The sequence below is a fragment of the Lepisosteus oculatus genome, chromosome 15 (genome assembly GCF_040954835.1).
Source record: "Lepisosteus oculatus isolate fLepOcu1 chromosome 15, fLepOcu1.hap2, whole genome shotgun sequence".
In the NCBI taxonomy this organism is placed as follows: domain Eukaryota; kingdom Metazoa; phylum Chordata; class Actinopteri; order Semionotiformes; family Lepisosteidae; genus Lepisosteus; species Lepisosteus oculatus.
In genome coordinates, this window is record NC_090710.1 from 26029386 (window position 1) to 26056700 (window position 27315).

Sequence of the window (27315 nt, forward strand, 5' to 3'; positions counted from 1 at the left end):
AAAGGTCGACTGTAATCATAAGTCAAAGATAATATAAGAATAAAAACCTCTTACTACACCTAAGCTAATTCAAAATTACATTTTTAAACAGTTACCTTAGTATTCAAACACTAAGAAAATTTAAAGAAAATTGGAAAAAGCTGTGAAAACAATCCTTTTATCTGCAGATATAATTTTTCTGATGACAGTAAAAGCTACATAAAACAAGGCAGAAGAATAGATATCTGATAACTCTATATTTGAACTTGTTTCATGTTGCTAAGGTCATTTTAACTACACCAGCCTGTTACATTACATGCTACACTAATTATATGTTTTACGTATACAGTACGTGTTAAATATATGTTATTATTACACATATGGGAATCCTTGAATGATTATTCTACTCTATGAAATGCCAATTCTAACACTAAAGACGCAGATTGACAGCACCCTGTGGTATTCCATGATGTCAGAACATGCCACCATACATAAAGGTAGAAAAGTCACCTCCTGGTCCATTAGAAACTTATACTGCTGGAAGTCTGAGAAAGCATAAAGATGGTGGACTGCTCAACAGAAAGGCACTGTCGCTTTGTCTGTTTCCCCCGGGGACACAGCAGGAGGCACACGTGACCAGTGGTTATTTACACGCAACAAGAGGTTTTATTGGGGTCAGCAGGGAGAGACGGAGCGAGGAAAGAAGGAAGAGACACAGGGAATAAAACCAGTTAACAGTGACTCAGGCAGTCAAACGCACAGATTTCATCACCCTCAAAAATTGCCAGTAAAAAAAAAAATCTCTTCACATGAACGCATTTCTTCTGAAGAGGTTTCAAATAATGTTATTAACCTTCTTTTGGGTTTTATTGCTAGAACCAAATAAACGGAGATGAAAATCAGTTTGCAGATTTGACAGGCCTCCTGCAATCCAATAAACCAAATATACTACTGATGGCAAGTACTGTATATGGAGAGATGGGCAGACTTGTCTGTCTGGCATTCAGCACAATATGGGCCATATCTGCATTTGGTATTAAGTGCACTGTATTGTATTTGGCCGATATCCTTGTGTTCTGTTAATCCACTATATATGCATCACTGAAAGTCTCTGGCAAAATAAAAAAATAACGATTTTGTTGTAAAATACTGGTGCATTGCATGTTTGTACTGCTAGGACTGGTGCTCTTTTCATTATCACCTCACACTTCAAACCTTCATGCATTCTGAATGCTTTATTTTACATTGTGTGCTTAAACTACACACGTACAGTAGATGCAGAACTTTTAAAAGTGTCCTGGCAATTTTTTGTTGTCCCATGCAGGTCAGTGTTAACTTTTGAAGTCTCAGCACAGAGAGAAAGCAGGAACCCGTTTCTCACTGGGTTGTTCTGAAGGGAGAACAGGGTTGGGAAGTTGTGTTGAAAAAGTCAGGAGGTCAGAAAGATGCTGAGTTGGTCCTGTTGGTCCTGGCCCGTCATTATCTCTCAGTAAAGCAACAGAAGGGCTAGGAACTGGACTTAGTTTGCTTAAGGCATACACATTTTCTAAAGTTTTATGTTCAAGGTACTGTATTCAGACACATGGTACCATTTACTGTTCCAGTGGTGGTCGCATTATCATAATCAATCATCAACAAAACTTTCATCTCTCAGTGTTTTGTGACTTGAATATCACTAAAATATGTCACATATACTGTATGTCTGGGTGAACGTATTGCTAATGTATAAAAATTATATTATTGTTTATAATTCTTAGTTTAATTCTTATAATTAGATCATTCTTAGAGGAAACAGTGAGACAGAATGGGTTCTACACACAGAGACACACAGGCCCGCAAAAATCCACCAAGTCTTGTCTCACTCTTTAAAACACCTTCTGTACAAACACTACTGTATCTCACATAAGAAGAAAACATGCAAATCCAAAGGCAAGAACAGCAGACAATCAGTATAAAGGGAATTCACACATATAACACAGGCTACTTACTTCAAGAGCACCTGGTATATATCCAGAGCTAATGGAAATCTAAAGACCAATTGGTTATGCTTCTCAATATACGTGAATAATCAAAATAATTCACATTACTCTATTGAAAAAGGTTTTCCCTAAAATGCATACTTTGGAAAATAATGATGCTATTCTACTCTGCGGATACCCCAAATTGTGAAATTCTGAAAATGGACAATCTGACACACAAAAGAGAAGTGCAAACGATTTATTAAAGAGCACCAATGGTCTTAAAGAACCAATTAAAACCAATGCTTCCATTAGTAGTCAAGTTGCTACATGATAAGATTTCATTTTGATTAACTTTCCTTCCTAGATTTGGTTTGTTTTATATTCCTATTTAGTATGTGTAGCCTCTAGCATCAGGCTATACACACACACTGAGTTCAGCCTAATAAACGTGACTATCTGGCTCTGTTTGAGGACAAGCTGTTCAACAGACAGAGCTCTTACCTGAATGCGTTCTGTCGTGGTGGGCCAGAGCTGTCTGCAGATCACCTTTTTAACCACATCTGGCAGAAGGCTGACCGTAATGAGCAAAATGATGCCCAGCCAAGCAGGACCACTAGACAGCATCTGCATGAACACGTAGTACATCCTCTGATAGTTCAAGAAAGGCCTGCATGTAATCCAGGACACACAGAAAGCATTATGGCGAGAAAATGCAGCTCAACTCAAAATCTCACACCCTGTTTGAGTTACACACTAACTGTCTCTGAAAACACTCTGAAACAAGCCTTATATGGAACAGTAGCAGGTAGAAAGGACTTCAAAATAGAAACAGTGCTGCAGTCTTACAGATACTTTAGGAAGATGCACCTAAACAGAACAGTTAAATGGCATTCCCTAGGTCTCGGCTTTTTCATTAGTTGTCAATTACCAATTATTCTGTGCACATTATCTTCTGCTGCGCTTTTTGTAGAGATTTATAAATATGCAAATTGCTACATTTGAAGCTCATTTCAAGTGGAATAGCAACACATTTCTGCACCCCAGGCGTCATATCGAGACTGTGAATGTATTCATGTCCACTCATGAAACGGAACGACTGTTAAAGGTTAACAGGGGGCGACACTAACAAACCCTGGGAGAAGAGCCGGTTCTCTTCAATGGGTAATCAAGTCAGGCGAGCTCTGCTGGGTTCCATCTCATCTGGAACCGGTGAGTGTGGGGGCTGAAGTGAACTGCATCACAACTGTGCTACTGATCTACATGTACTGGTGCTCAAGTGAACCTCCTTCACTTATGTTATCACTTACGGCCACATGCCGCTTACTTAATCTCCACAGCAAATGGCTCAAATCAGATTTCTGTACTTGTGATCACACCTCTCCTTGGTCACACGCCATTCCATTAGCAAAGGGCAGCTCTCCTCTTTTAGTTCGCCTAATTTATCCGACCAGAATGTTACATACCAAATGATACCTCCCCACAGCAGGGAGAAAATAACATAGAAAAGCAGCGATCCCCAGATGACAAAATGGTTTATCCAGGTCCAGTAATGTGTATCCAGGGCAAGCTACAACAGAGAAGCACTCAGTTAGCATTTGACTATGATTGGAAAAAAACTGGTAAACTAACAAACAGTTACTTAGAAAAACGAATTTTATGTCCAAAACTGTACAAACACAAGAAGAAAAAGGTAACAAATGAGTTCATGCTGCCACATCTAGCCCCTTTGGTTGCCAGTAGCTAATTGATCCAAGGATCCCAGATAGCTGTTTCTTGAAAGAAACTAAGGTGAATCACTCCAGACCCCACAACACTGTAAAATAGTGCCTCCTGTTGTTACTTTTCATTAGGTTGACTTACAGTATATAGTATTAGAATACTTATTGTATTCAAGACTATAAAGGTTAACTTGTCCTTTAGTTGATAAGTCAAGGGCATTTTTAAGTTTGGGAATGTACTTGGTTGTTCTTCCCTGAACTAACTCCAGAGCAACATGTAATGTTGTGACCAAAACTATTCACAATATTCTAAATATGATCTGACCATTTTTTAATGCCTTACCAAGGCATTGTACTAATATAACATACCATCCTCCAGTTTAATTTCTATTTAATTATACAATAATTATACAATCTATACCCTAATGTTGTTTACTTGTTCCCCACATTGTTTATTAAAATGATGGACCGACAAACACAGCTGGTCTTGGTGGATTTTTTTAGATTGGTATTTTACTCCCCCCCAATCTATATTTTTTGGTTACCTGCCTGTAATAATCTGCACTTGTCTACATTAAATATGATCTGTGAGGTGTTTGCCTCATATTGTACTTTGTCTAAAACCTTTTGATTTTCCTTTGTACCTTCTATAGAGCTTACTAATCCTCCTCTTTTGAGACTCTGCTAAAAACACTGCAAACAAATGTGAAAACAAGCTGAGACTGCTTACCTTTAGTGTGACAGTAAACACAAGAACAGTGAACACAAGAGTCCCAAAGGTCCAATTCCCAAACATCTAATAAAAGGAAATACATGAACAATAATCAGACACCATGACATCATTTTCTTTTATCTACATAAATCAATCAGGGCCCAGAATGGAAATTAGCCAGGGTATCATGGAAAGAGATCCCTTGCCATTTTATGTAGGGGTTTTAAAACAGTTGCCCTGGCTAAATGCCAATCTAGACTAGTACATACCTGCTCTTTCTAAGAATCCCCCTTAACCCAACTGCAATCTTTCATACCAGATGTATCTTTTTTAGTTTTTTTAAATCTGATAATAGATAAGATAAGAGATCACTTTATTGGCCATATACAATTTCTTGTATTAGGAATTTGTCTTTTCACATACTCCAACTTGCTCTCCATGAGACACCAGACAGGGAGAGAAGCTTGGGGTCAAGGGCCTTGCTCAGGGGCCCAATAGAGTAGGATTCTCTGCCAGCCGCGGGATACGAACCGGCAACCTTCCAGCCACAGGCGCAGATCCTGAGTCACAGAGCCACCGCACTGTTTACATACTGTACATCATCCCATATGTTTTAATCTCGTTTTATAGCTACAGCTCGTGAACTGCAGAATGAGGACCACATTAACATGGACACATTAACCTGTCCGAGCTACCGTTGAAACTACGGGATTGTAGCAGCAAAGCTTATTGTGATGGATATAATGAGGCATTAAGCAAGTTTAGCACAAACATTATCTCTTTCTGTTGCCTTTAATGGAGAATAATCTAGCACAGCTTGGTTTCACCGATTCAAGCCTTTAGGAATGCATCTGAAATGGGCCTCTCTGCTTAGCAGCATTTCATGTCATTATAAATTGGGTCCATCTTTGACACCTCCAGTGATGGAGTGCCCAGGATCAATGCATCTTAATCTACTACTCCAAGGAAAACCCATGTGGACTGGGACCCTAGTAGGACTTTTCAATCAGCCAAGGATGACAAACCAATGAGGAACCTGCTAGAAAGAAGAACACTACATCACTAACCATGATGACTGGACTTAAAAGATACCATTCAGTCATGAAAATTTGCTCATTTTCTCTCCATTTTCTTTTCTGAAACCTAACATGCTAATCAACCACCTGACAGTGACCACTGTTGTCCAAGCATGAAAAAGAACTTCAGCTTGAGAAACCCAGGCTAAGAGAATGTGTCCTTACAGAATGATTCCTAAGACTTTCTATGGAACAACAGAAATTTTGCAACTTGGGAGCCAATTTGATTTTGCCTGATAAAAAAACACTTTTGAACTTTTGTTGACAACTCTGAATATCAACGTATATTCAGTAGTAGCAGCTACACCTCGAGCGAGCAAACCGAGCCTCTCCCCATCTGTGTCTTGCTTGCAGACTGGGCTCACATCAGATTTTGTGCTCAAGCCATTGGAAAGCCACTCACAATTTAATTTACACAAGTGTAGCCCATTCCTTTGAAGAGCCATTTGACAGGCTCATTTTAAATCAAATATTAATGTGGTTTTCACTGAACTTTGACCTTTTTTTCTTTGTCATGCACACAAGAAAAAGGCAGGACATTTTCACTAAATACGCTGGAGAAACTATTATTTGAATAGTGATCGAAGCCATGAAGTCCAGGTTCTGAATTTATTTCAGAGTGTACCTACAGTAGAACCCTGAATTTGGATGGCAACATAGGGGAAGTCTAAAATACCGATGGAAAAAAAAAACCCTTTCCCAAAGTATGCTTTTATCCTCACAGTCGAAAGGAATGAAAAGTAAAATGTTCGTACAGAATACAAAATATTCATTCCAGACACCTGTAAACCACTGTCATATAGAACACACAGGACAACATACAGGCCTAAAATACACTACACAATGAAATGAGAAGACACGGGGAGTATATAGATCAGCTGGGGAATTGGTGGAACGTGTACAGAAAAAGCCCAAAATGCCAGATTACTGAAGTTACGCACAGAAAGGAAAGTGAAGGAGAAAGTGAAAGTGAAATGAAATAAAACAGGATGACAGACCGAGAGGGGACAGGCTTACCATGTGCGTGTTGGCAGTCATTAGCTGAGGAAAGGAAGAGAAGCAAAAGATGCGAAGGAAAAAAAAAACCAAGACAAAAAAGTAAAGAAATTAAGATGTTAAAACCAAAAAAACAGACCAAAAACAGCAATTAAAATGTTAATATGATGTAAATAATATAAAGAAAGATGTTTGCAACTTGACATGCTTTTGTGTAGTAGACATGAACATGAATGGCCCGTCAGTGACTTTATATACACCTGAATTGGTTTAGCTTTCTTCAGCTAATAAACAACGCAGTAATACGCTGCACTGCTAAGGTACTGGTTTTACTACGGCTACTGATGTGTTTTGAGATGTTAGAGTTAAGGAAGAACACTGTATAAAAGTTGTCATTTAATATCAAAGAGAATAACTCAAGATTTACAGAATAGTCCTACTGATCTTACAACAGCCATCAGTATTCTTATGCATCTCATGTATATGAGACAAAACATTTAAGGTGAACAGGCCATGACCCCATCTATGTAAAAAAAAAATACAAGCCTCCCAAAAAATTAACTTACCTGTCCATTACTTGTAAAAGTGGTGTTGTCGAACAGGAAATAAGCACCAAAGAAAAAGACCACTGCATCAAAGACCCCAAGGAATGTCCAGTAAATAAATATCCGCCAACGCAAGAGGGAGTTCTTGGCAATGTCCCTGTGGAGAATGATGAGAAAAGTGTTCCAGTGAAATTGACAGAACAGGCAGCCTACAGCTCCGTCACGGCAATGAGACTCTACAGGACAAAACCATGGAAGTCAATGAATGTGCAACAAAAAGCAGTGCACAAACGGAGCTGGTATTTTCAGAGTTATACTTTAACTGTAGTAACAGAACCTGAAGAAATAGTCGACTCAGAAACTTGGAATTATACGGTATGAGATCTCATTCCTTACTCTTCAGAAAAGACTGTGCCCTTTACTTGTAAAGTCTTCCAAATTATAGCATGCCAGGAATGCTGGAATGCCTGATGTAGTGCTTTGCTAGGCATATATGAGTGGTATGCAGCATTTGTTCCTTTCAGACACTTTGTTTTTTTTATGGCTAGCACATATAAGAAGAGATTGATTAAGTGCCTAAAAAAGCATTGTAACCTTAAGAGCATGATCCAAGCAAAGACAAATAGTAACCACATTTGTACACCACAAGAACAGTTTCATTAGCATACTGATTGACAAACATTGTAGCCTGCAGGAGGGTCAGGGATGTGGCTGTCAGCGATATCACAAGCAGGCCCTGAATTATCCGTTACCACTTGGGGAATCCTGGATAATTATTTAGCCCAGATTCAAACTGGCAATATCTGGATTATGCAAGCTGCATTTAAAGGAGCTACATTAAACAGAACACAAACCTATCTCATCTTTTGGGACCAGAAAGCTACTAGTCATTTTAAATTTGATTTTCAAGTAAAAGGTACAGTATGTCGGTGAATACCACATACATATTTCATTCAATGGAATAAAAGTCTTGTAGGTGGATCATGGCATGTCCTTGATGTTAGAGGAAGAAAAGGAATGGAGGACAGGTAACAAACTAAAAGGTGCAAATTCACCAAAGATCCAACTCTTGGGTGAAAGCTGTGTAGAAAGTTGAGTTAACAGCTTCCTCAGCAAGAAAGAAGGTTAAAGGACCAAAAAGAAAAAACAGAAAAAAGGTGGCTTGTCAGATTTTGTGTCTTCGGCATCAATGCTCATTAGTTCTTTGGCACTGTTTCCCTGGCACTCGTCCTCCCTGAGAGTGAAAGAGCTTTAATGTGGAAGTTATAACACACAGTACCAGAGACAAGAAATTACACAAAGGGGAAACAGAAAGCCCAGTTTATGTACGCTACTGCGGTTAAGGACTACAAAGACAAAAAAAAACAGAAATGACATTAAAAAACCTCCTTCTACAATGTGTTAAATAGCATGCGGGACAAAACAGAATAAATAAGAGCTGGGAAATACGGATAAAATCATGCAGGTCGTGACTTTGCCCCTGGCATTTCGGCGAGTCGTTTAAAAATAAATGCTCTTTTAATGCACCTGACTAGCAAATAATGCCATTGCTTCATGACTTCATGTAATACAAACTGCAACAGTTACAGGGCCAATGTTTCGCCATCATGGGGAAAAAAAACTGAATCCAGCATCAGGATGATTCCAATTCATAGAAAAAGATATAAGTAGCAGATGCACTAATTGTGAAATCTGTGCTTTTTCTGCAGCCCACGGACACTACTGTATATGCAGCTCCGTAAGAAACAGAAACAGTCACATGATATTTCACATGGAGACTAAATGTAATACTAGCACCACCTAAATAACTGTTTGAAGCAACTACTTTTGAAAACATTAACAGAAGCTGGAAACAAAATCAGATTTGCAGCACCAGTAGGCCTTTACTGACTGTACACAAAAGAGCAAAATACAGAATAAAAAAAATGTAGCATGAAATAAAGAGGACTTTTCCCAATGTGGAAAGACCTCAGGACTGTTCACCCTGCAATAAAAACACCTATAAAATCAGCTGCCTCAGCAAGTGCTTCTTTCAAACCTCCATAACACAATTCAAAGCCACAGTAATAAAGTAAATATAAGAAACACATACTGTATATATCAATGATAATTACTTTGGCATTTATCAACAAAGTGTTTAAAACTAAAATAAACTAATCTTTCTCTTTTGTGTTTTTGAAGTTTTATTAAAATTCAGCATCAAAATCCAAATAGACCACCCCTAACTGCCAGCAAACTAGTCTTCGACTCCAGCATTGAACATACTGTACGTGCTAAGAGCCTCTGGGCTTGTTTGAACATAGCGACTTAGCTCTTTCAAATGATATATTGGTCTATAAAGGATATTTCTAGCCAGAGATGCAATACGGTAGCAACAAGCATAGGTTTGCATCGTTAAGACAACAGCCATCTGTTTGGTTATCAAAGCAGACAACCATCTGGTTTTGACTCATTCATTACAGTCACCAATTGATGTACATTTTCTGACAAGCAATCTGTAAAACCACTGCCACTTCACAGCTCGTTCTGCTCTAGGGCTTGCCTGGGAAACACATACAAGGCGAAAGTGACCCCTTTCCACTTAATCTTCATAAAATCAGCCGTTATGACAATTAAATTCTGAAATGTTCCTTTGGTTTTAGCAGCAGTCCAGGTGATTGAAAATGGCAATCAGGTAGGACCAATAAATATGAATGGCAAACAACCTAAGAAATAATAAATGATATACAATTATATTTGACACTAACTATTTGAAACATCTGTTTACAAAATAAGCAATAAGTAAAGGTTCATTACATGGAGGAAAGCAGAAAGAAAACCAATGATTTCGCTGTTGTGCCTTCAGCCCGCTCACCGACGCAACTCCCCATTAATATTTTCAAAAATAATGGAAAACATACATTATCCCACGATGTGGTGATAAATGCAGCATATATCTGGAGAGTTTTCATGTAGTTAAGGTTATGTAACATACCAAGCACTGGAAAGCAAGTATCTTTCATCATCTACAGATTGCTTTCTGTACTGTTCTTGATAGCTTCCACTTAGAATCCACTTTACCAAGCTTACTCTTTATCAATGAAAAGAGTTCCTGAAAAGCTGTCTCCGTCTGAAATCAAACCGTAGATAGGACGCTTGGCATTACACCGTGCAGAAGACCTGCCTGTGGTCTGGACCTGAGGAGGGCTAATACAAATCCTGACTTCTTTCTCATGCTTGACTAAGGCTCTGTTCAATGAGCATTTTGTATGCGGAGTAACAGCGAAATAATAAAAAAAATAATAATCTAAAACAAATGGAAAAACACTGAACAAGTACGAACACAAAGTAGAATTTGAGATGTAAGAGGAAAAAACGGACAACTGCAAGTTAAGGTACATACTGTACAGTATACTTTCTGCAAGGATTTTTCCTGACAAACCTACCTGTACAGTGATGGGTCTCTCTTCAGAATGTCCATGTTAACATGTTGCTCTATCAGACTGTACAACAGTATAGGAAGAGAAGTGAAGCTGATATTGTACAGTGTGAGATATGCTGTATCATACAATGGCTGTAAACGCACAAAAACAACCCAATTAGAGACAGTTAGAGAAAATAAGGGAGAATACAACAAATTTGAAAACCAAGAAGCAAAAAGAGCATGCTGCACGTTTCAAATATTTTACATTCGAAAGCAGATTAATTCATTCCATGGGGTACTGACAATGAAAGAGGTGACTTGTGCATATTTGTACCAAAGATCCCTTTATCTTAACAATGTAGGTGGTCATACAGTATTTGCCACATAATCCACAAAAGTATAAATAGATAATTTGTACAGAACTACCTTGTTAAGGGACACCAGACAGTGTGGGCACTTGGGAAAATAATATACTGTAAATGATCTTAATGGTTGTGAGAATACCAACCTGCTGGGAAAATCCACAGAAGAACTGGTACAAAAATTGAGGAAAGATGAAGCAGACATTCTATGGGAAGGAAAAAGCCAAACATGAGAAATTCATATGGATCAAGACAGAAAAACACTTACAGAGGCTCCAATAAGCACTTACAAATTAGTGAGCAAAATTGCCTTTGATTCATAATGCATTCTTGTGCCACGTGGAGCTTCACGGCCCTCCTTTGTGTTCCCTTGACAACTGTTCTAATTAACCTGTGCAGATATTGCAATTGACGCAACTGTCCATTTATCAGTGTTCAAGCCTGACAGGTGTTCTGTGTTTTGACTGGAATAATGTGGCTTTTTGGGTAAAGAAAAGTAGCTTTTATGGTTCAGAAAAAAATATGAAACCTGGAGGAAGTGATTGGCTTTGTTGCCATTGTCTATATTTTCTTTTTTCGCTCCTTACTGAAAGGACTGTTTTTTACCTTTTCACACAACATAAATGTATGACACCAGAGCACTAGAGTAGTGGTCACGCACCTTGTAAAAGAAGTATTGCACAAGCTCTGCTATCCTTATGTAATAATAATGTCCATGCACCAGTAGCATCTTTTTCAAATGCTTGAACTTCGGAATTGCATAGTCACTGTTCCGTGCAGCTTGACGGCCCTCTTTTCCCATGATTCCTGAAAGACAAACTCATTGTCAAAACACATGACCGCTTTCCACTTGTACACTGAATGGACAATGTAGAACAGTGGTTTGGTTTCTGAAGTGCAGACAACTATGTAAGGAAAAGGAAGAGCATATTATGACTCAATATCCAGTAGCACTGCATTCATGTGACAGCCAACAGTTGTTTATTTCAGGTATGTCCCAAATTTTCAGATATTAAGAAGGAAAGAAAAAAGGAATAATGAACAGAAACAATAAAGAGAAAGGGAGCAAAGGTGATGTACTGTACCTACACCAAGATAACCTTCTGAATCCCCAGAGAATAACTTACCAATCCCAACATGTGCCTCTAAGATCATGCTAACATCATTGGCTCCATCCCCAATTGCTAAAGTGATGGGGTGCTCCTTGGATGCTTTGATCAGTTTTACAATCTGTAACGATAAACATCTTTTGAGTTTCGTTTTCAAGAACAACATGATGTACAACTTGTTTTATCGCGTGTTGCGTCATGGGACAGCTTCGCTACAAAATAGTTTGCCACCAAAACACTTTTTCAATCTTTGAGCAAATTATTAACTTTGTCTTAACTATTCTAAGCAGAAATGTGCTTAAGACTGATGAGCATTTTTTACCAGGATGATGTTTCACACAATTGATAGGAAGGTGTATATATAGTAAATCACTTTTGCAGTTGTAATTAGATGCAACTGTATAACTATTCCTTAAGGCCTTAAGATAAATTCAGGTTATGTCTGACATTAAAACCCCCAATTGGTCATTAATGGTATTAGAATAGACACACTAAAAGAAAGCTAAAATCATTGTAACTTAAAAAATATAACTCAAACAACTACCACAATCCATGCAAAAATGATTTGAATTGTTTTGTCACGAGCAAGAACATTTCAATTTTTCCTGAGCTGTGGTAATGAGCTCATAATTAATGGCTGCAGACTCCCTAACCAAAAGCATCAACCACTTTGGTTCAACTTGGCTTTAACGACACCAAGGCATGTCCAATTAGAGTCTATCGTAAAAAGACATGATTTTCTGCAGTCCCCTACACTGCCCTCTCGAAGCACAGAATGCCAACACCACCACCATTCTTAACAGTATGGGGGAAAGTGAACTTCATCTGATTCATCCACATGACAGAACTTGACGCCCTGAAGGCTGTCCAAAAGATTCTGCAGCCTCTACCCACTTCCCTTCCCATCAGCCCTGTATCAGACAGGGAGCAGCAGCAGCAGTAACACAAAATAAAGTGGTAAACTCTGAGTAAAAGATTCGGACAGTACCACATCAGAGATGGTAAAAATAGCTCGTCAAATATGCTAGAATGCATTTCTGTGACAGGAAGTATCAAGGGCAATGAACAGGGAGAGGGCTCTTAAAAGAAACAAAACACTCAGTAATGCATTCCTTGATCCTCAGGAGCAAAGGCTGAGTGACCCTCACTTAGGTGCATTTAATAAGTAAAATACCTCAAATACAATCAAAATATCCCCCCAAAAAATATACCCCCATCAGATGAGTGAGAAAATCCTTTTATCCACTATTACAAAGTGGAGACAATCTAGCAAAAACTGATCTATCAATACACACCGCTGTGCAGAATGCGTGATAACAGCTTGCACTTAATACAGCTTAAGTTAATGGGAGAAGAAAACAAGCTTAAGCAACCCTAAAATCAAATTATAAGCAGTCTTCAAAAATGCGAGCACTAAAGGTAAATTTGCACGAGCAGCCAATATGAAGAGTTGTGGTAGCTAATCCATCACATTTACCAATCCAAGTAACTAGTTGTCAATTTATATCAGCATCAAACAAGAGATTTTCAAAATGTTGACCCCTCAATCCATTTCAGAGTAGTCACAACACTGCTCCTTTCATTAATACTAATGAAGTAGTCTATTAACTAACAAATGCTCAGAGCAGAGCGAAATCTGGTTCGCTTTGCCGAGAACCCCATGGTCGCTCATAATGGACTGTGAACCAATGTGTTCAGAGTGTAGTAGAGTCGGCGATGAGGGACCTGGGCCTTCTGTAATGGAGCCATGCGGCAGCACAGCACAGCGCTGCAGTTCCTGCAGATCTCCAGGAAGATCTCTCTGTAATTGCCCGAGCTGCCATCCTCCGCTGGCTTCATGACCGAAGACAGGGTGGCTCCATCGATGATCAAACCATAATCTTGAATTTCCTGGGAAAGCCTGGAGCCAGGGAAATAATATCACAGGTTAACAGCAAAACACAGGCAAGATAAAACGCATGCATAAGAGGTGAAACCTGGAAGGGGAAGACCTACTCTACAATTTGGTACCGACTGCTCACGTTACAGTTAATACCACAGTGGCACTTCCAATACAGAAAAGATACAATTCCACCAATTCCTAAATAATAGCTTGACTTCCAGTAAAACCCCACATTTACAAAATGGGTGGAGGTCAAGTTCATTCAGTAAAAGGAACTTTCCTGCTGTACAGTTCACTCATAGAATTATTGCAAAGTACACAAAAAGATGACACTTTAAAATAAATCATTGTGTTTTCCTTCATGAACAAATGTAACCTACAGGACCAATGCTCCTGACTGCCACAATCACATAAAATAAATGTGTATACAGTAGGTGACATTCGTTCATGACCAAGAGAGAACAGAGAGCAGGGATATGGTCGTTATTTGCTCCTTCTTAGCCTTTGAGCGGTACAAAGTAGTGCCATATTCTCTAATGACTTTGCTTTCCATTTCATCTGCATCCACATGACAAAATACTTCCACTTTTTTTGTGGCAAATAACATCAAATTTAGAGACTGTATTTTGGAGGCCATGGAAAATAAGTGCTGATTACTGAACGGAGATGTGTGTGTTCAAGTGAATTCACACACGTCAAGGCTGCATCCTGCCCCAGGGCATGAATAAGACTTTACAATCCGATCACTCACACTCTGGAAAAAACTAATTCTGACAAAATAGCACAACAGAAATTTGGGATTTTACTGCATTCTAGATTTTATCTAGATTCCCCCGAGGTTGACTAATAAACAGTATGTCGCTCTATGCATAGTAGTTTTCTCCCCTTCACAATTTCATTTAGAAATGTGATAATCAGAAAAAATGATTAACCCCTTCCCGGGTGGCACAGTGGCACAGTGGTTGGCACTGCTGCCTCGCTGCACTGGGGCCCTGGGTTCGATTCTTAAGGTGCTCTCTGAATGGAACTTCCCACAGCTCAAAAGCATACTGGGAGGTTAATTGGTTTCTAGGAAAATTGGCCCTGGTGTGAGCGCATGCATCTATGACTCTCAGCTATGCAGTGGACTGGTGTGCCATGCAGGGTGTATTGCATGCTGGGATAGGCTCCAGCACCCCCACAACCCTGTATTGGATAATGCGGCTGGAAAATAGATGTATGGAATTAGCCCCTTCTCTAAACCCTGGGAAACGCTTCCACAGTACAAACACACCCCCGCCCCTTTCAAGGAAAGAAAAACAACAAAATACGCTCAGGCATCACACAATCAATAACGTCAGAGGATTTCATTCTCTGGACAACTACGAGTGGCGAGCTCATTCAAGATAAAACCAAGCAGCCCACTAAAGTGTTAAACAGACCAGTGCTTGGGATAGTGCCCCCCAAAAAACATCCAGAGGTTTATTCAAATTCAATTGCCAGATACAAGCCATGGAACTAAAGGGATGGGACTTGGAATGAACAGCAGCTCTTCCTGCTGGAAGAGCTCCTACACTGGAGGAAGGAGAAAGGACAAGGAGCAAGGACAGAGACCCTGAGAATGTGTCCCTGGTGAGGCTCCCATGGTTTCGCAGGACGGTCTTGCTGAGGTCAAAGAGGACGTCATGCAAGCTCTGCTCCTCTGTCCGCTTGGTGGTGAGCTCCAGGATCTGGGTGCTCCTCCTGAAGAGCTTGCTGGCGTAGCAGGTAGCAGCTGCGGTCTCCATTTTGTCCCCCGTTAAGACCCACACTTTCATTCCTGCTTTGTGCAAGGACTCAATAGTGTCGGCGGCTTTGTCCTGAAGCCTGAAAAAAAATAACAATAAGTCAAGTGAAATGGGACAACAATATACTGTAGAGTAATATGCTATTTACTTGTATCTTGTATTGACATAGTGAGAAAGTTAATAATGAGCATCTCAAAAATCCCTCCTACTCTTGAATGTACAAAATTTTCAAAATAAACTGCCTTCCCCGCTGTTTAAGAGTGTGAAGACAACAAACGGATGTTATTTCCATCTTGTCAGATTTCTTGATTTGTATGAAATCCCTATTTTATGTGCAGGAGAAAAAACACATAATGTAGGTACACAAGGAAACATTTAAAAGAGAGGTGCTGTGTAATGTCTGCCAATGTAGAACAAAATCTCTTGCTCTCTGTGTTGTTGATTCCTGGTCTCATTGCCTCTGAAACAGCCATTCATTTGAGGTCAAGCTCATTTTGAATTAATCCTTGCAAAACTCCATCTCAGCATTTTAGAAATCTACCAGATTCCCTACATACAGTTACTTAGGTGTCATTAATAGTTTACCCCAAAAAAATTCATCTCCATAAACATCCTTTTACAGTTTAACAATAAACTCGCCTTTATTTAATATGCTATGCTATAAAGGTCATTCTCAGTACAATTATTCACAACCTTAAAAGCAATTGAACATGGTATAAATGAGATTCATTTTAAAATGTCAGGGTTTACTCTATTAGATCATTAACAGCGGCCGGACACTTCCTTAATCAATACAATGGGTCTTGTAAGTACTTTAGCTAGTTATTAACTGACAGGAACAGCACTGAATTGGGGCAAGTTATTGATTTTGTATGCATTTAAACTTAATTACTGGCACAGAACTAAAATTAAAAGCAGGGATTTGAGTTGGAAAATTAGTGCAAATTCCATTAGGCTGTCTATTTATTGACACTGTGGGAATAACAGCCTGTGGTGGGTAAGACTCTGGTACTCATAATAGGATCTTTAATCCTGGTACAGAAGAGATAAAAGAACAGCATAGCAGGTGAACACATACGATATATCTGTGTTTGTAGATAACGGTTCATATGTAGCTAATCCACTGATGTGCATCTTCAGAGATGATTAGGCCATTCACCACTTTAGACAAACTTGGTATTGCAGTGGATTCCAGTGGCACAGTAATATGAACAACATGACAGTGAGCAGCACATGAATGCATAATCCAAAGTGACCACCACCAAGGATTACTCCAAAATTATGGAGACATTTTAGAAATCTAAATCACTTCACTAAAACAGTAGCATTTGTCTAGCAAGTTCTCAGTCAAGCGTGGTAAAAATAACTACCTTTGTCAGCGAGTGAAATTGAAACCTCTACATTTATGTGAAATGCTATAAAAAGATGAAACTGGAACAGGAGCTACACATACAGTACAGAACGTCAAGTAGAAACCTTTTCTTTCTTCCTTTAACGTACCTGTCCTCCACTGCCGTTGCTCCCAGCAGAATGAAATCGCGTTCAATGACATCGTAGGCCTCAGCGAGCTTCTTATCCCGGTCTTGCAGAGCCAGTTTAGCATTGTTAAGCTTTTTGCACACTTCTTCAAATTCTTCCCGTGAGAGCACCTTGTAGGCCACACAGAGTGTCCGCAAGCCTTCCTGCAACCAAAAACCAAGAGCAAAAGCGTTCTAGACACTTCCTTCATCATCTACACATGAAGTCAAGGTGCAGCACACAGAACAACAAGCACTACTAACGCACAGGTTTAAAAAGGCATGACTGTGTGAATAACTGCTTCTAAAAATGCAGAAAGTTAAGGCAATTTAAAAAGCCTTTGTTTCTCTGTAGCCTTTTAACTTGTGTTTTTACGTTACAGTACCAAATCCAAATTCATCCCTTAATTAAGAACTATTCCATTAACAAGCAAATTTAAGGAAAGATAATGCTGGCTCCCCAACTACTTCAAATTATCCCTGTTACGCCACTGTTCCAGAGAGGAACAATTACTCTTTTTTTTTTTTCCCCGAGTCCAACTCAAACAATGGCAGAAACAAACCATGAAACTGCAACTCACAATGAAAGATAATTCCAAATGGCAATTCTTCATCTCTTGATTGGGATGATTTATACCTTTTGCTGTAGGCCAACCTCACACTTAACAAATACAGTACTAATATAGAAAAGCAGCGGACACTGTAAAATCTTTCAAAAGCCACAATCGAGTGAGAATTATTTAACGGTTCACCAGGTTCACTTGGTTGATATTCAAGATTGTTAAAGAATACTTGATATCCTTAACATCCTGTCATAAAATCAGACTTTTATCTTACCACTGCATTGTGCTCTACTCTTGCTTTGACTTGCTCCACTTTGCCTGAGATGACTCTGGGAAATACTGAGGAATCTGCACCTTTACAGAACAGATAATATTCTCCTACAATAAAGAATAAAAAGAAAATCTGGATTACATTTTCCATTTAAAATGACCTGTAGTATTTTACTGTTAAGATCCTTTGGGATATCATAAAAAACGTTACTGTAAATATTTCTTTTTGCTAAAGATACAAGAAATTTGGAGGCTAATGCTTAATGTTTCACCACAAAAAAAACTAAATAGGGCTTTAAGACACTCCATAATAAAGTAATACATTTACACAATGACATAGATCCGGAAAGAAATCTCTGGTAAATCTTGGTAAATATACCAAGTAAAAATACTTCAGTGATCTGCTACTGTTTATATCAACAATATGAAATAAATGCGCAAAAACTAAAATCAAACCAAAATTGTAAAAAGTTCCTTAGTCCAACAAGATGTTTTCCCCAACAAAAACTGTCTGTTAATGCATTACAAAGCAGAGAACAAGTGATGGCTCTTGGTAAGACCAGTCAGTGAGATTAAAAACCAACCATCATCATGTGACTAGAAATCATCTTTAGGTTCTTAATATTAACTTCTCAAGTACATTTGAAGAACTAGATGAAATACCTGTGCTGGACCTAACAATAACACTCATTCGCCTTCGAACAGAATCAAAGTTCAGCACTTCCAGTAATTCAAACCTGAAAAAAAAAGATTGTTGGTTTGAGCTTTAGGATTAGACTTTCACAACACAGCAGCACAGAGCTTGCGTGACCCGCCTTAGTGTCCTTGCTCAATCTTCACTACTAAAAGAGTTTTCGCCCAAACTACTGTATAACATGGATAGACAAACCGATACAGATGGTCAAATGGATAGAAAGATAGTAGCTTAAGACAAGACATTTGAGCTGTTCACTTGCCTTTCTATTTCATCATCTCTGTTTAGAATTTCCATAAAGCTGTCCTTCAGCCTCAAGTAGGTAAAGCCTAGTCTGAAAGTGGAAGAGAACACAATAATTACAAGGATAATACAGTTAATGACAGATGAAACGGTTTTGAAACGTGCTAAATGCATGACACTGGAATGAAAAACACAGTAGTCAGCAGTCTTTCAGTAAAAGTATAGCAGTGGCAAGAATAAGACACTATACATGCAGTGCTAACTGTAATCAGGAAAGGCTTGCCAATCTCCTGACAATCAAGAGCCTGGTCTCACTTAATTGGTCAGGATTTGCTCTTATCTGGCATTAGAACTCCCCAATTAACACCAATTAAGATACGCTCATGACAAAACAGCAGCACCTTTATAATAAGAACTTAGTATAATAATCTGTGCATAACAAGCTACAAAACACAATTACTATCCTGTTATTATCCTTATGTTTATCCATATAAAAGCATTTTAAAGAACACAACTGATGTCTTGAACTGAATTATTCCTCTTCATAATGTTGGCTAATATTATGAGCACATACAATACAAAAATGGAGCACACTTGATTGAGAATGCCCTATCCCGTAGATCAAGACATTGATATTTGTGTTTTAAAATGCATTAAACTAAACCATGCTGCAGATTGGCATTATTAATAGAGTTTTTAGCTGGAGGATGCTGATAATGTAGGTCACCACTCTGTGGATTTTCTCAGGACCACCTGAGCAAACACAGATATTTTCATCACAGCTGGCAGAATAAAAAAAAAAGATGAACTTCATAAATTATATTGAAATATATATTTTAGATTTCAGTCTGTGGTCAAAAGAAACAAGCAAGTTGGTGGAGTGCACATTTTGACACTTGCAGCTCCCATGTCTGGTTAGTGCAAGCTCTTGTGCTAGGACTACCTCTTCATGCCTTCCACCAGTGCCACTTCATCGGGTGACGAAGAGATGTAGACAGAGGAGGACCTGCTACTCTGCTGGAGGCCCTTCTTTATCCCATCCACCGTCTCCTCTTCCTTCACCTGCACCGTGTGACAGAGGCACAGGGCTCGGAAGAACAGCTCCTCGCGGTCCTGTGGGAAAGGGCACAGGGAAAGCATGTCAGGTACTTACTGAGGGGGTCGTACCCTCTGGCTTAAAATATACATCTAAAACCAGTTTAAAACACAACAGAAAAATGCTCTCTGGGAAAGAAAGCGTGGTAGAAATGAACTCAACCAACCATCCTGCAATTACTTGGGCAAGTGAACAGAAAATAAGTCACCCTAAAAAACAGTGCTCATACAAAGCAAAAAAAAAAACATCAAAGTACAGGTGGAAAAACATCCCAGATTGCACCTGAAATGCGTTTTTTCTGATACTGTTTCACTGCACCTGATATATGATGATCAGCTGTAAAGTTGTGTGATAGGGGAAACACACCTGTAAAGCACATTTTAATTACAAGTCTCCACATTCACACGGAAAACAACTTCTTGCGCTACACCTCGAGAAGCAGCAGATCAGACGTGAATGCAGACAAGGTAAACGGTGTGCTGTGTGTACAGCTTCATCCCCAGATCATTCTGGGACACAGCAGGGCAAGCAGAGCTGTTATGGGCTGATGAAGCCTAAAATCCTGTTGCAAGCAACTTCGGTAATGGACTGTATACCCATTAGGATTTACTTCCCCATCAACATGTTCCAATGAGGAGATTAGGAGTATGAGTGTTCAGCAAAAAATGCTAAGCACTTTTGCTTCCAACTGTATCAAATCTGACTGTGCTTCATTCGTTTAAGGATAACTTTGGCCTCCAAGCCAAGATGGGTTTCACAGATGTCTGCAAAATCTTACAGAAGCCTTCCTTCTTTTTGGAGGGCGGGGGGCACAAAGGGTTTTAATTTCTTCTTTAGTCTAGAAGGAAATATACATGGTAGCTGGCCTAACACGGAAAGCATCCAACTGGCTAACCAAGCGAGCACATGGTGGAATTTTTTTGTGGACACATGAGTTTTGGAAGGGGTCCAGAGGGGATAAGCAGCTAATCTGCCAGGTTAAGTTTAAAGAGACAAATCACAAAGAAGTCGTGCTAGAGGATCTAAGGATAGCGTAGGCTTTTGTTTTGTTTTTTTTGCTCTTCCTCACACTGTAAATAAAGCGTCAATCTGCCAATCAGTGATCCTACACCTGTCTCGCACACCTAAACAAAAAACACGAGGACAGTGAAAGTAATAACCCAACTTCTGCAGCTCATGTTGTAAGCTTGCTGTTGCATTAGGATGTCCACAGTGCGATCAGACAAATGCTTTTCTGTAGATAAGAGAAGCGTTTGCTAGTGATCCAGGCTGTTGGATCACTTACCTTCCCACCCGCTCCTGGAGAGGAATCAATCATGTCAATACCAGAAGTGCCAGGCAGAATCTGACCATTACAAATCGCATGAGGGATGTACACGTGACCGTCGACACAGCACTCGATAAACTCCATGTTGTTTTCCGTCAGTGTTCCCGTTTTGTCCGTAAAGACATATTCCACCTGAAAAAGAAAACATACTACTTGCCCATCTACATAAAACACCAACTAAACTACTCCTAAACAACAGAAATAACTGCTCCTGTAAAAAGGATTTAAAAAAAAAATTAAAAAGGAAAATTCTACCCTCCATAAAGATTTTTCATTCACAAAAATGCACCGTCATTAATTCTTTATACTATACACAGCACCATGCATAACCTGATACTGTGGGTGTCGGCTTCTCCAATATTAGGCTTATATCGCCATTTATAGCAGTTCAATGGAACTGCGTTGCAGAATACAGAGCTGCTACTAGTGGTGCCTTTGCATGTTACAGAATGTCAGAACTGCGATTTGCAGCAGAGGCTGGTGCTTCTTCCTGACATTCATACATAACTCATGCAGCTTCGCAGGACCGCGTCTCCATCGCCCCACTACTGATATGTGCAGGGGTCCCTTTGTGCTGGATCACTGAGATCAAGTACCCTTTAGACAGTCTTATAAAATCCAGTTATAAGATCCAACATTTTTGTGAAAGATCTTTCTGCTCCATTTGCCTGGCTGTGAACCAATAGGGGCTGACATGAAAATCCAAAACTGGAAGCAGAGATGGATGTGACGTTAACAGTAAAACATTTGTTGATTGCCGTTTAACTCGCAGCAGTAAAGGGGCACTGAGAATCGAGAAATCTCACGCATTTTGGATACTTCAAGGTGCTCTTGAGTGTAGAAACACGTGGTCCAAAATGTAAGGTACTAAAATCTGAAAGAAATCCCAGGCATGTGTGCTCAAGTATTTTCAAGGAGTTCCATGAAGATCAGCAGCTTAAATACACAGCTGTTTTCACTAACGCGTAGAGCAACTCTGCTTTTCATTGTCCCACCTGCCCCAGTTCTTCGTTGAGATCCGAGGTGTTGACCAGTGCGCCTTCCCCTAGTTCATCGTCAAACATCTCCTCATCCCAGGAGATGAAATAGGAGCCCAGGAACTTCTGCATCTCCACCGTGACATACATGGACACTGGGATGATGTAGTTGAAGAGAACCATGAAGGCCAGGAAATCCGTGAAAGCTCTCAGAAACTGTAACCCAAAAGAACCAGAAAGAGGGACTTCAAGCGAGAATTAATTCCACAGTAAAGCACCCCTCACCTTGTAAAACCTGTAAGAAAACAAGGTTCAGGTGTTTATGCCTGATCCAGCTTACAGTTTTATTTGTAATGCAATTCAATGGGTTATAATGTCTAAAATCATCTCATCACTCTTTCTTTGGAATTTTAGAACAGAATACAGCTTTCATTTACAGGGAAAACGCATACATTTCTCAATCTTACAGTATAGTCCAGTTACTTCAGCAAGAAGCTCCTCAAATCCAAAACAAAAAGTGCAGAACATCTCAAGCTGTATAATATTAGAAGAAAAACTTTCACAGTAGCAAGGGGCATACAGTATACTCATATTTGGGCAAAGTTTCATTTTATATTCAACAGATACCGGCAGGGATTAAACTGCATGTGACTGACGTACCAGGTTCCTCTGCCTTTCGGACTCAGTCTTCTGGTTGTACCAGGGCTCATCCCTATTTGGGTCGCTCTGCCAGACGTATTTCAGCACAGTGTTGATCAGAGCTTTACTGATCAGAATGCAAAGGTAGACAATCAGGAAAGCATTCATGGACCTGAGAAGGAAAGCAGAAAAGAGCAGAGCATGGGTCAGATCCAGGCATGGCAACATACAGTACATACAGTAAATACTGTACTGTACCAGCTAAACAAAACTGCAGCTGGCTTCCTGGAATTAAAAATTCATACAGATCCATCAGAAATGGATTTGGACTATTCTATGTGGCTCCAAATACAGGTCACAAGATGCTCAATGTAATATCTCCACTTCAGTTCTAAAAATATGAATAAAGTGTCAACATCTGATGTCACAAAGTGTTATTTTATTAAGTTTAGAGAAAATTCTGTATCGAAGACTTAATGGCTATTGAGGCTCCACAATTACTACAGCTGTATCCTGTGCAAACATCTCTAGTACATTGTGGTGTTGTGAAATTACAGATTGTGGAACACAAAACCACAATCTACTGTACTAGAAATGTTCATGAAGGATATGGCTGAAATATAGACAATCTTAACAGCTACAGTATGTAACATATCAATACAGTATGTTCACTAAAGTTATTTAAATGTCTTTGGCACATCAAATGCTACCACGGATATCTATCTTTTTGGAATTAAAATGGGACAATGTTAGACACCTTGTTCTCAAAATGTCATTCTGATAAAGATAACAGGTCTGTCCCGTCTGGAAAGAAAGCTTCAAAATCTTCCAATTTCTACTCAGTGGCATTATTACACCTCTTACCTTAACAGTGGGAGGAGAAAACCTCCAAAATTCTGCTACACACTCATTCTTTTATTTTTGTAAGAGGTTACTGTTGTGTAACCAAGATAAACTTCCAGAGCTGAACAATCATTCTACTCCCAGTACCTCGCCCTGCTACAGGCAGTGAGTGGCACAGCCTGGCACATTCCTGGCTATGAGACTCATCTTACTTTGCATTCTGCGAAGCAGATTAATGAGCATGACTAAGCTTTAATTCAAAACAGAGGTTCCCAATCCTGGTCATGGTGACCCACACACCTCATTGGTTTTTGTTCTAGCTGAGCCCTAATAATAATAATAATGGAGGATGCAAAGGCAGCCAAAGTGTGCACAGTACACTCAAGCACACACCAGCTATCGGTGGGAAGCAGCTACACAGCAACTCACAAATCGGCAACCCACTGCAGCTCAGCAGGTATGAGCCGGGCTGGTACCTGGATGGGAGACCTAAAAGTGTTGGAGCTATAACCATTGTGTTAAGGGAGATAAAATCCAAATATTAAGAATTGAAGCAACTTCTTAGATCGAGTAAAGCTTCCATTATCTAAGGTGGGATAGAACACAAACCAGTAGTTGGGAGAGTCACCAGGACCAGGATTGGGAACCACTGGTTTAAAAGAATCTAAGATTAAGATACAATTTTTACTACTACGACCACGTGAAGGGTTTTTGAAGACAGATTTTCAACATGTTAATTCAGTCTTTACTAGCGTATTCGAAACTCTTCTGTAAGAGCTGATCCCAATAGTGCCTTATTAACTCTCCTACATAACTGCTTCCCACTCTCCATAATGGCAATCTGTAACAGTGGTTATTGGGAGCACTACTGATTGTGACAAATCAGGCTTGGACTTAAAGGGTTAAAGAAAGAATGGACCAGGAGCATCAGAGAGACCACACTGATTGATTGCACAGTCCACTGCTCAATTGGAACTGAAATCATAACCGGGCAGTCTGTGAGAATCTGCTGTAGTCTGGGAGACAGTCAGTCCAGATAGGAATGCTAATTGAGGAAATGGCCTTGGGAAGCAGGCACTGAGGAAAAGAAACAGGCTCACAAAAAAGACTGAATAATTCCTCTGTCACCTGGATTAGACAAACATAACAACAGTCCATTGGGGTTTAGTGACCGAGTCATGAAAAACATGCTGTTTCACCAACTTCCGCGGCACGTTAGAAATCACGGCCACCCCACGACCAGATTTTCTCATTGAATGTGTTAACCAAAGTGTGCCACCCGGCGCCATTATGGTTCTCAACCAAAGCCTCATTCATATACATTACATATAATCCCCATGATGAAAATCAGTAATGCCCTGAATTAAGTTTTTGTAGTGAAAAGCAATCAATTAACATGTTCCATCCGACATCTGTTTAATGCATGTCTCTTTATGAAAGGAGAGGAGACTAAATTTGAGAGCTAACTTTCAAACCAGTGCAATGTTACTTGCAGGTAAATCCAAAACACTCTAGAAGGGGAAAAACGGCAAGTCCTGGCAGCGGTCGTACTTTTCCACAGCCGATCGTTTCTGGGATTTGGACTGGTAATTCAGGGCCATTTTGGTCTCCATGCCTGTGTAGATGGCGACAGCTGAAATGAAAACAGTGGATCAGCGGGAGAAATACTGCACCTAGGCTGTGCTACTTAACTACAACCCAGCCAGAAGCACTAAAGTCAAGAGTTACTAATGGCAAAACAGCAAAAGACAGCAGCTACGCAAAAGTAAAGTGGCAAAGTGCCATTATATGGAAACCCTGACTTGTCACTTACCGGTTTAACATGATTTGTGCATATTCCATAAATACTTTGTACCTGCTTGATATTTCATTTAGAATTACATGCAATCACAGCAAAACTGTTTCAAAAAAACTATTAAGCTTCTCTTAACTGTTATAAAATGGTAATACTAACATTTTAAGTACAATACGCTTGCAACGTGATCTCTTCATATTTGAAAACGGTGACACAAATGACGTATTAGTGCAGTTATGCCCCATTTAGGTTTTATCAACTTAACACAGCCTCTGAAAGCACGTAATTGAGCTTTAAAATCATAAACCATGAAATGTTAAGTCAGATTAATCCATTACCGTAAATGTATTCCGTGTTCTTCAGTGTAGCCCCTCTAAGAAGGAGATTTTCAGATCCCAATGGCCTGTAATAATCATTAGAAAACAAACGTTTAGCAGAGCCATTTTTTAAAGCTAAACTATACATTATGCTAATTTACAAAATGGATTAAATGCAGAAAACTACATCTTGTTTGCTACAACAGCCCAATCTTAATTAGCAGACTCAAAAGCCAAAAGTGCATTCGTTGCTGGGGATTGGAGATTAGAATTTTGGGTGTTGGACATGAAAATCAATCACATGTAAACGCAGCTTAATTTATCTACAACCCTAAATACAAACAGCAAGAACCAGAATCAATCTAATACAATGCATGTTGGAATGTCACAAACTGACACCACTGAATGAAATCCAGTACTTATTTTTTAATCAATTAAGGCCATTCAATCTTTTAAAAGTATATATCATCAATAAAGAATCACTTGGGGGGAAAAAAAAAACAGTGGATTATAGATACATCTCAAAAGACTATCAAATGCTTAATTGGAGATTAGCAGCAAGTCAGTGAAAACAAGGCAGAGAGAACTGTTAACAACAGTCTGGCTTGTAGTTTTGCAATGAATCAATGTAAAGCTGTTCTGAGAAAAAAAAAACAGAATGCAAGAAAGGGCAGATTTCTTTGCTGGTGCCTAAAGTGTTTTGTTGAAAGATTAAGAAATTCCTGTCAATTTATCTTATTTTGAAGCCTATAAATAAGTTGACATTTATGCCAATTTCTGTCCTAACAGAACTCCTAATTAAAGTACATATCTAATTAAATGGTCTGAAATAATGTTTTTGCCACATTTACACCATGCTGTAAAAATACCAGTTAGTGTTTCCATATAACTGTCATATAAGAACATGAAGATGAAAATGATTACTGTTATTGCTATAATTGAATTTTCACATGATTCAAAGAGTAAAACACAATCTGCTTGTTATGTAATCTCTATGTTATGTGAATCATCCATAAAATACAAAGTGAAGATTCTTCATTATTTAAGAAAAAACTACCTTTAAATAAGTTAGGAATGACTTAGCCACACAAAAATCAGGAATTGTTTTTTCAGATACACCTGCCCAAGAGCCAATGCAATAATTTGAATAACAAATAGGCAACTACATTCAAAATCAATTTCCTGCCTGACTAAGGGAAAAAAATAAGACCAATTTACCTTGCAATGGGCTCGTCCCGGTCCTGATAAATATTAATGCGCCCCACGAATCTGCAAGAGGAAAACAAGATGTGTTCAGCCAGCCAGCACCGAAACAAACAGCATTACTTATTTAACACTTCATGCTTCGCAAAGGCAGACATGGGGGTATATCTTTCCAGACACTGACGGTTTCCCGCTCAAGTATGGGCATTAACAATAGAAATTAAGATTAATTAATTCTATGCATTTTAGTGTCGGTACCTACAGAACACAAAGCTCTATTATTTTTTTCCCCACTTACCAAATTCCCTATTGAATAAAAGCT

The 27315-nt window shown here is 39.2% G+C and overlaps 1 protein-coding gene across 17 annotated transcripts in view; it reads right to left on the reverse strand.

The window, feature by feature from the left end:
* The window catches only part of atp11a (ATPase phospholipid transporting 11A), a 122946-nt gene that overhangs the window by 48748 nt on the left and 46883 nt on the right, over positions 1-27315 (reverse strand). For 14 of the 17 annotated variants that reach the window (XM_069179271.1, XM_069179270.1, XM_069179277.1 and 11 more), the window contains exons 8-29: positions 27009-27059; positions 25812-25876; positions 25230-25311; positions 22857-23007; positions 22215-22412; positions 21178-21351; positions 19740-19909; positions 18816-18887; positions 18523-18596; positions 17864-17967; positions 17010-17191; positions 15337-15588; positions 13587-13761; positions 11880-11982; positions 11414-11559; positions 10899-10958; positions 10413-10540; positions 7009-7144; positions 6464-6487; positions 4389-4454; positions 3404-3507; positions 2442-2607 (exon numbers count right to left, since the gene is read on the reverse strand). In XM_069179271.1, coding sequence (XP_069035372.1) covers positions 2442-2607; positions 3404-3507; positions 4389-4454; positions 6464-6487; positions 7009-7144; positions 10413-10540; positions 10899-10958; positions 11414-11559; positions 11880-11982; positions 13587-13761; positions 15337-15588; positions 17010-17191; positions 17864-17967; positions 18523-18596; positions 18816-18887; positions 19740-19909; positions 21178-21351; positions 22215-22412; positions 22857-23007; positions 25230-25311; positions 25812-25876; positions 27009-27059 — 2683 coding nt within the window. Of the gene's footprint in view, positions 1-489; positions 579-2441; positions 2608-3403; positions 3508-4388; positions 4455-6463; positions 6488-7008; positions 7145-10412; positions 10541-10898; positions 10959-11413; positions 11560-11879; positions 11983-13586; positions 13762-15336; positions 15589-17009; positions 17192-17863; positions 17968-18522; positions 18597-18815; positions 18888-19739; positions 19910-21177; positions 21352-22214; positions 22413-22856; positions 23008-25229; positions 25312-25811; positions 25877-27008; positions 27060-27315 lie in introns of all 17 variants that reach the window. The other 3 variants (XM_015364215.2, XM_015364216.2, XM_015364207.2) reach the window with 3 other exon arrangements.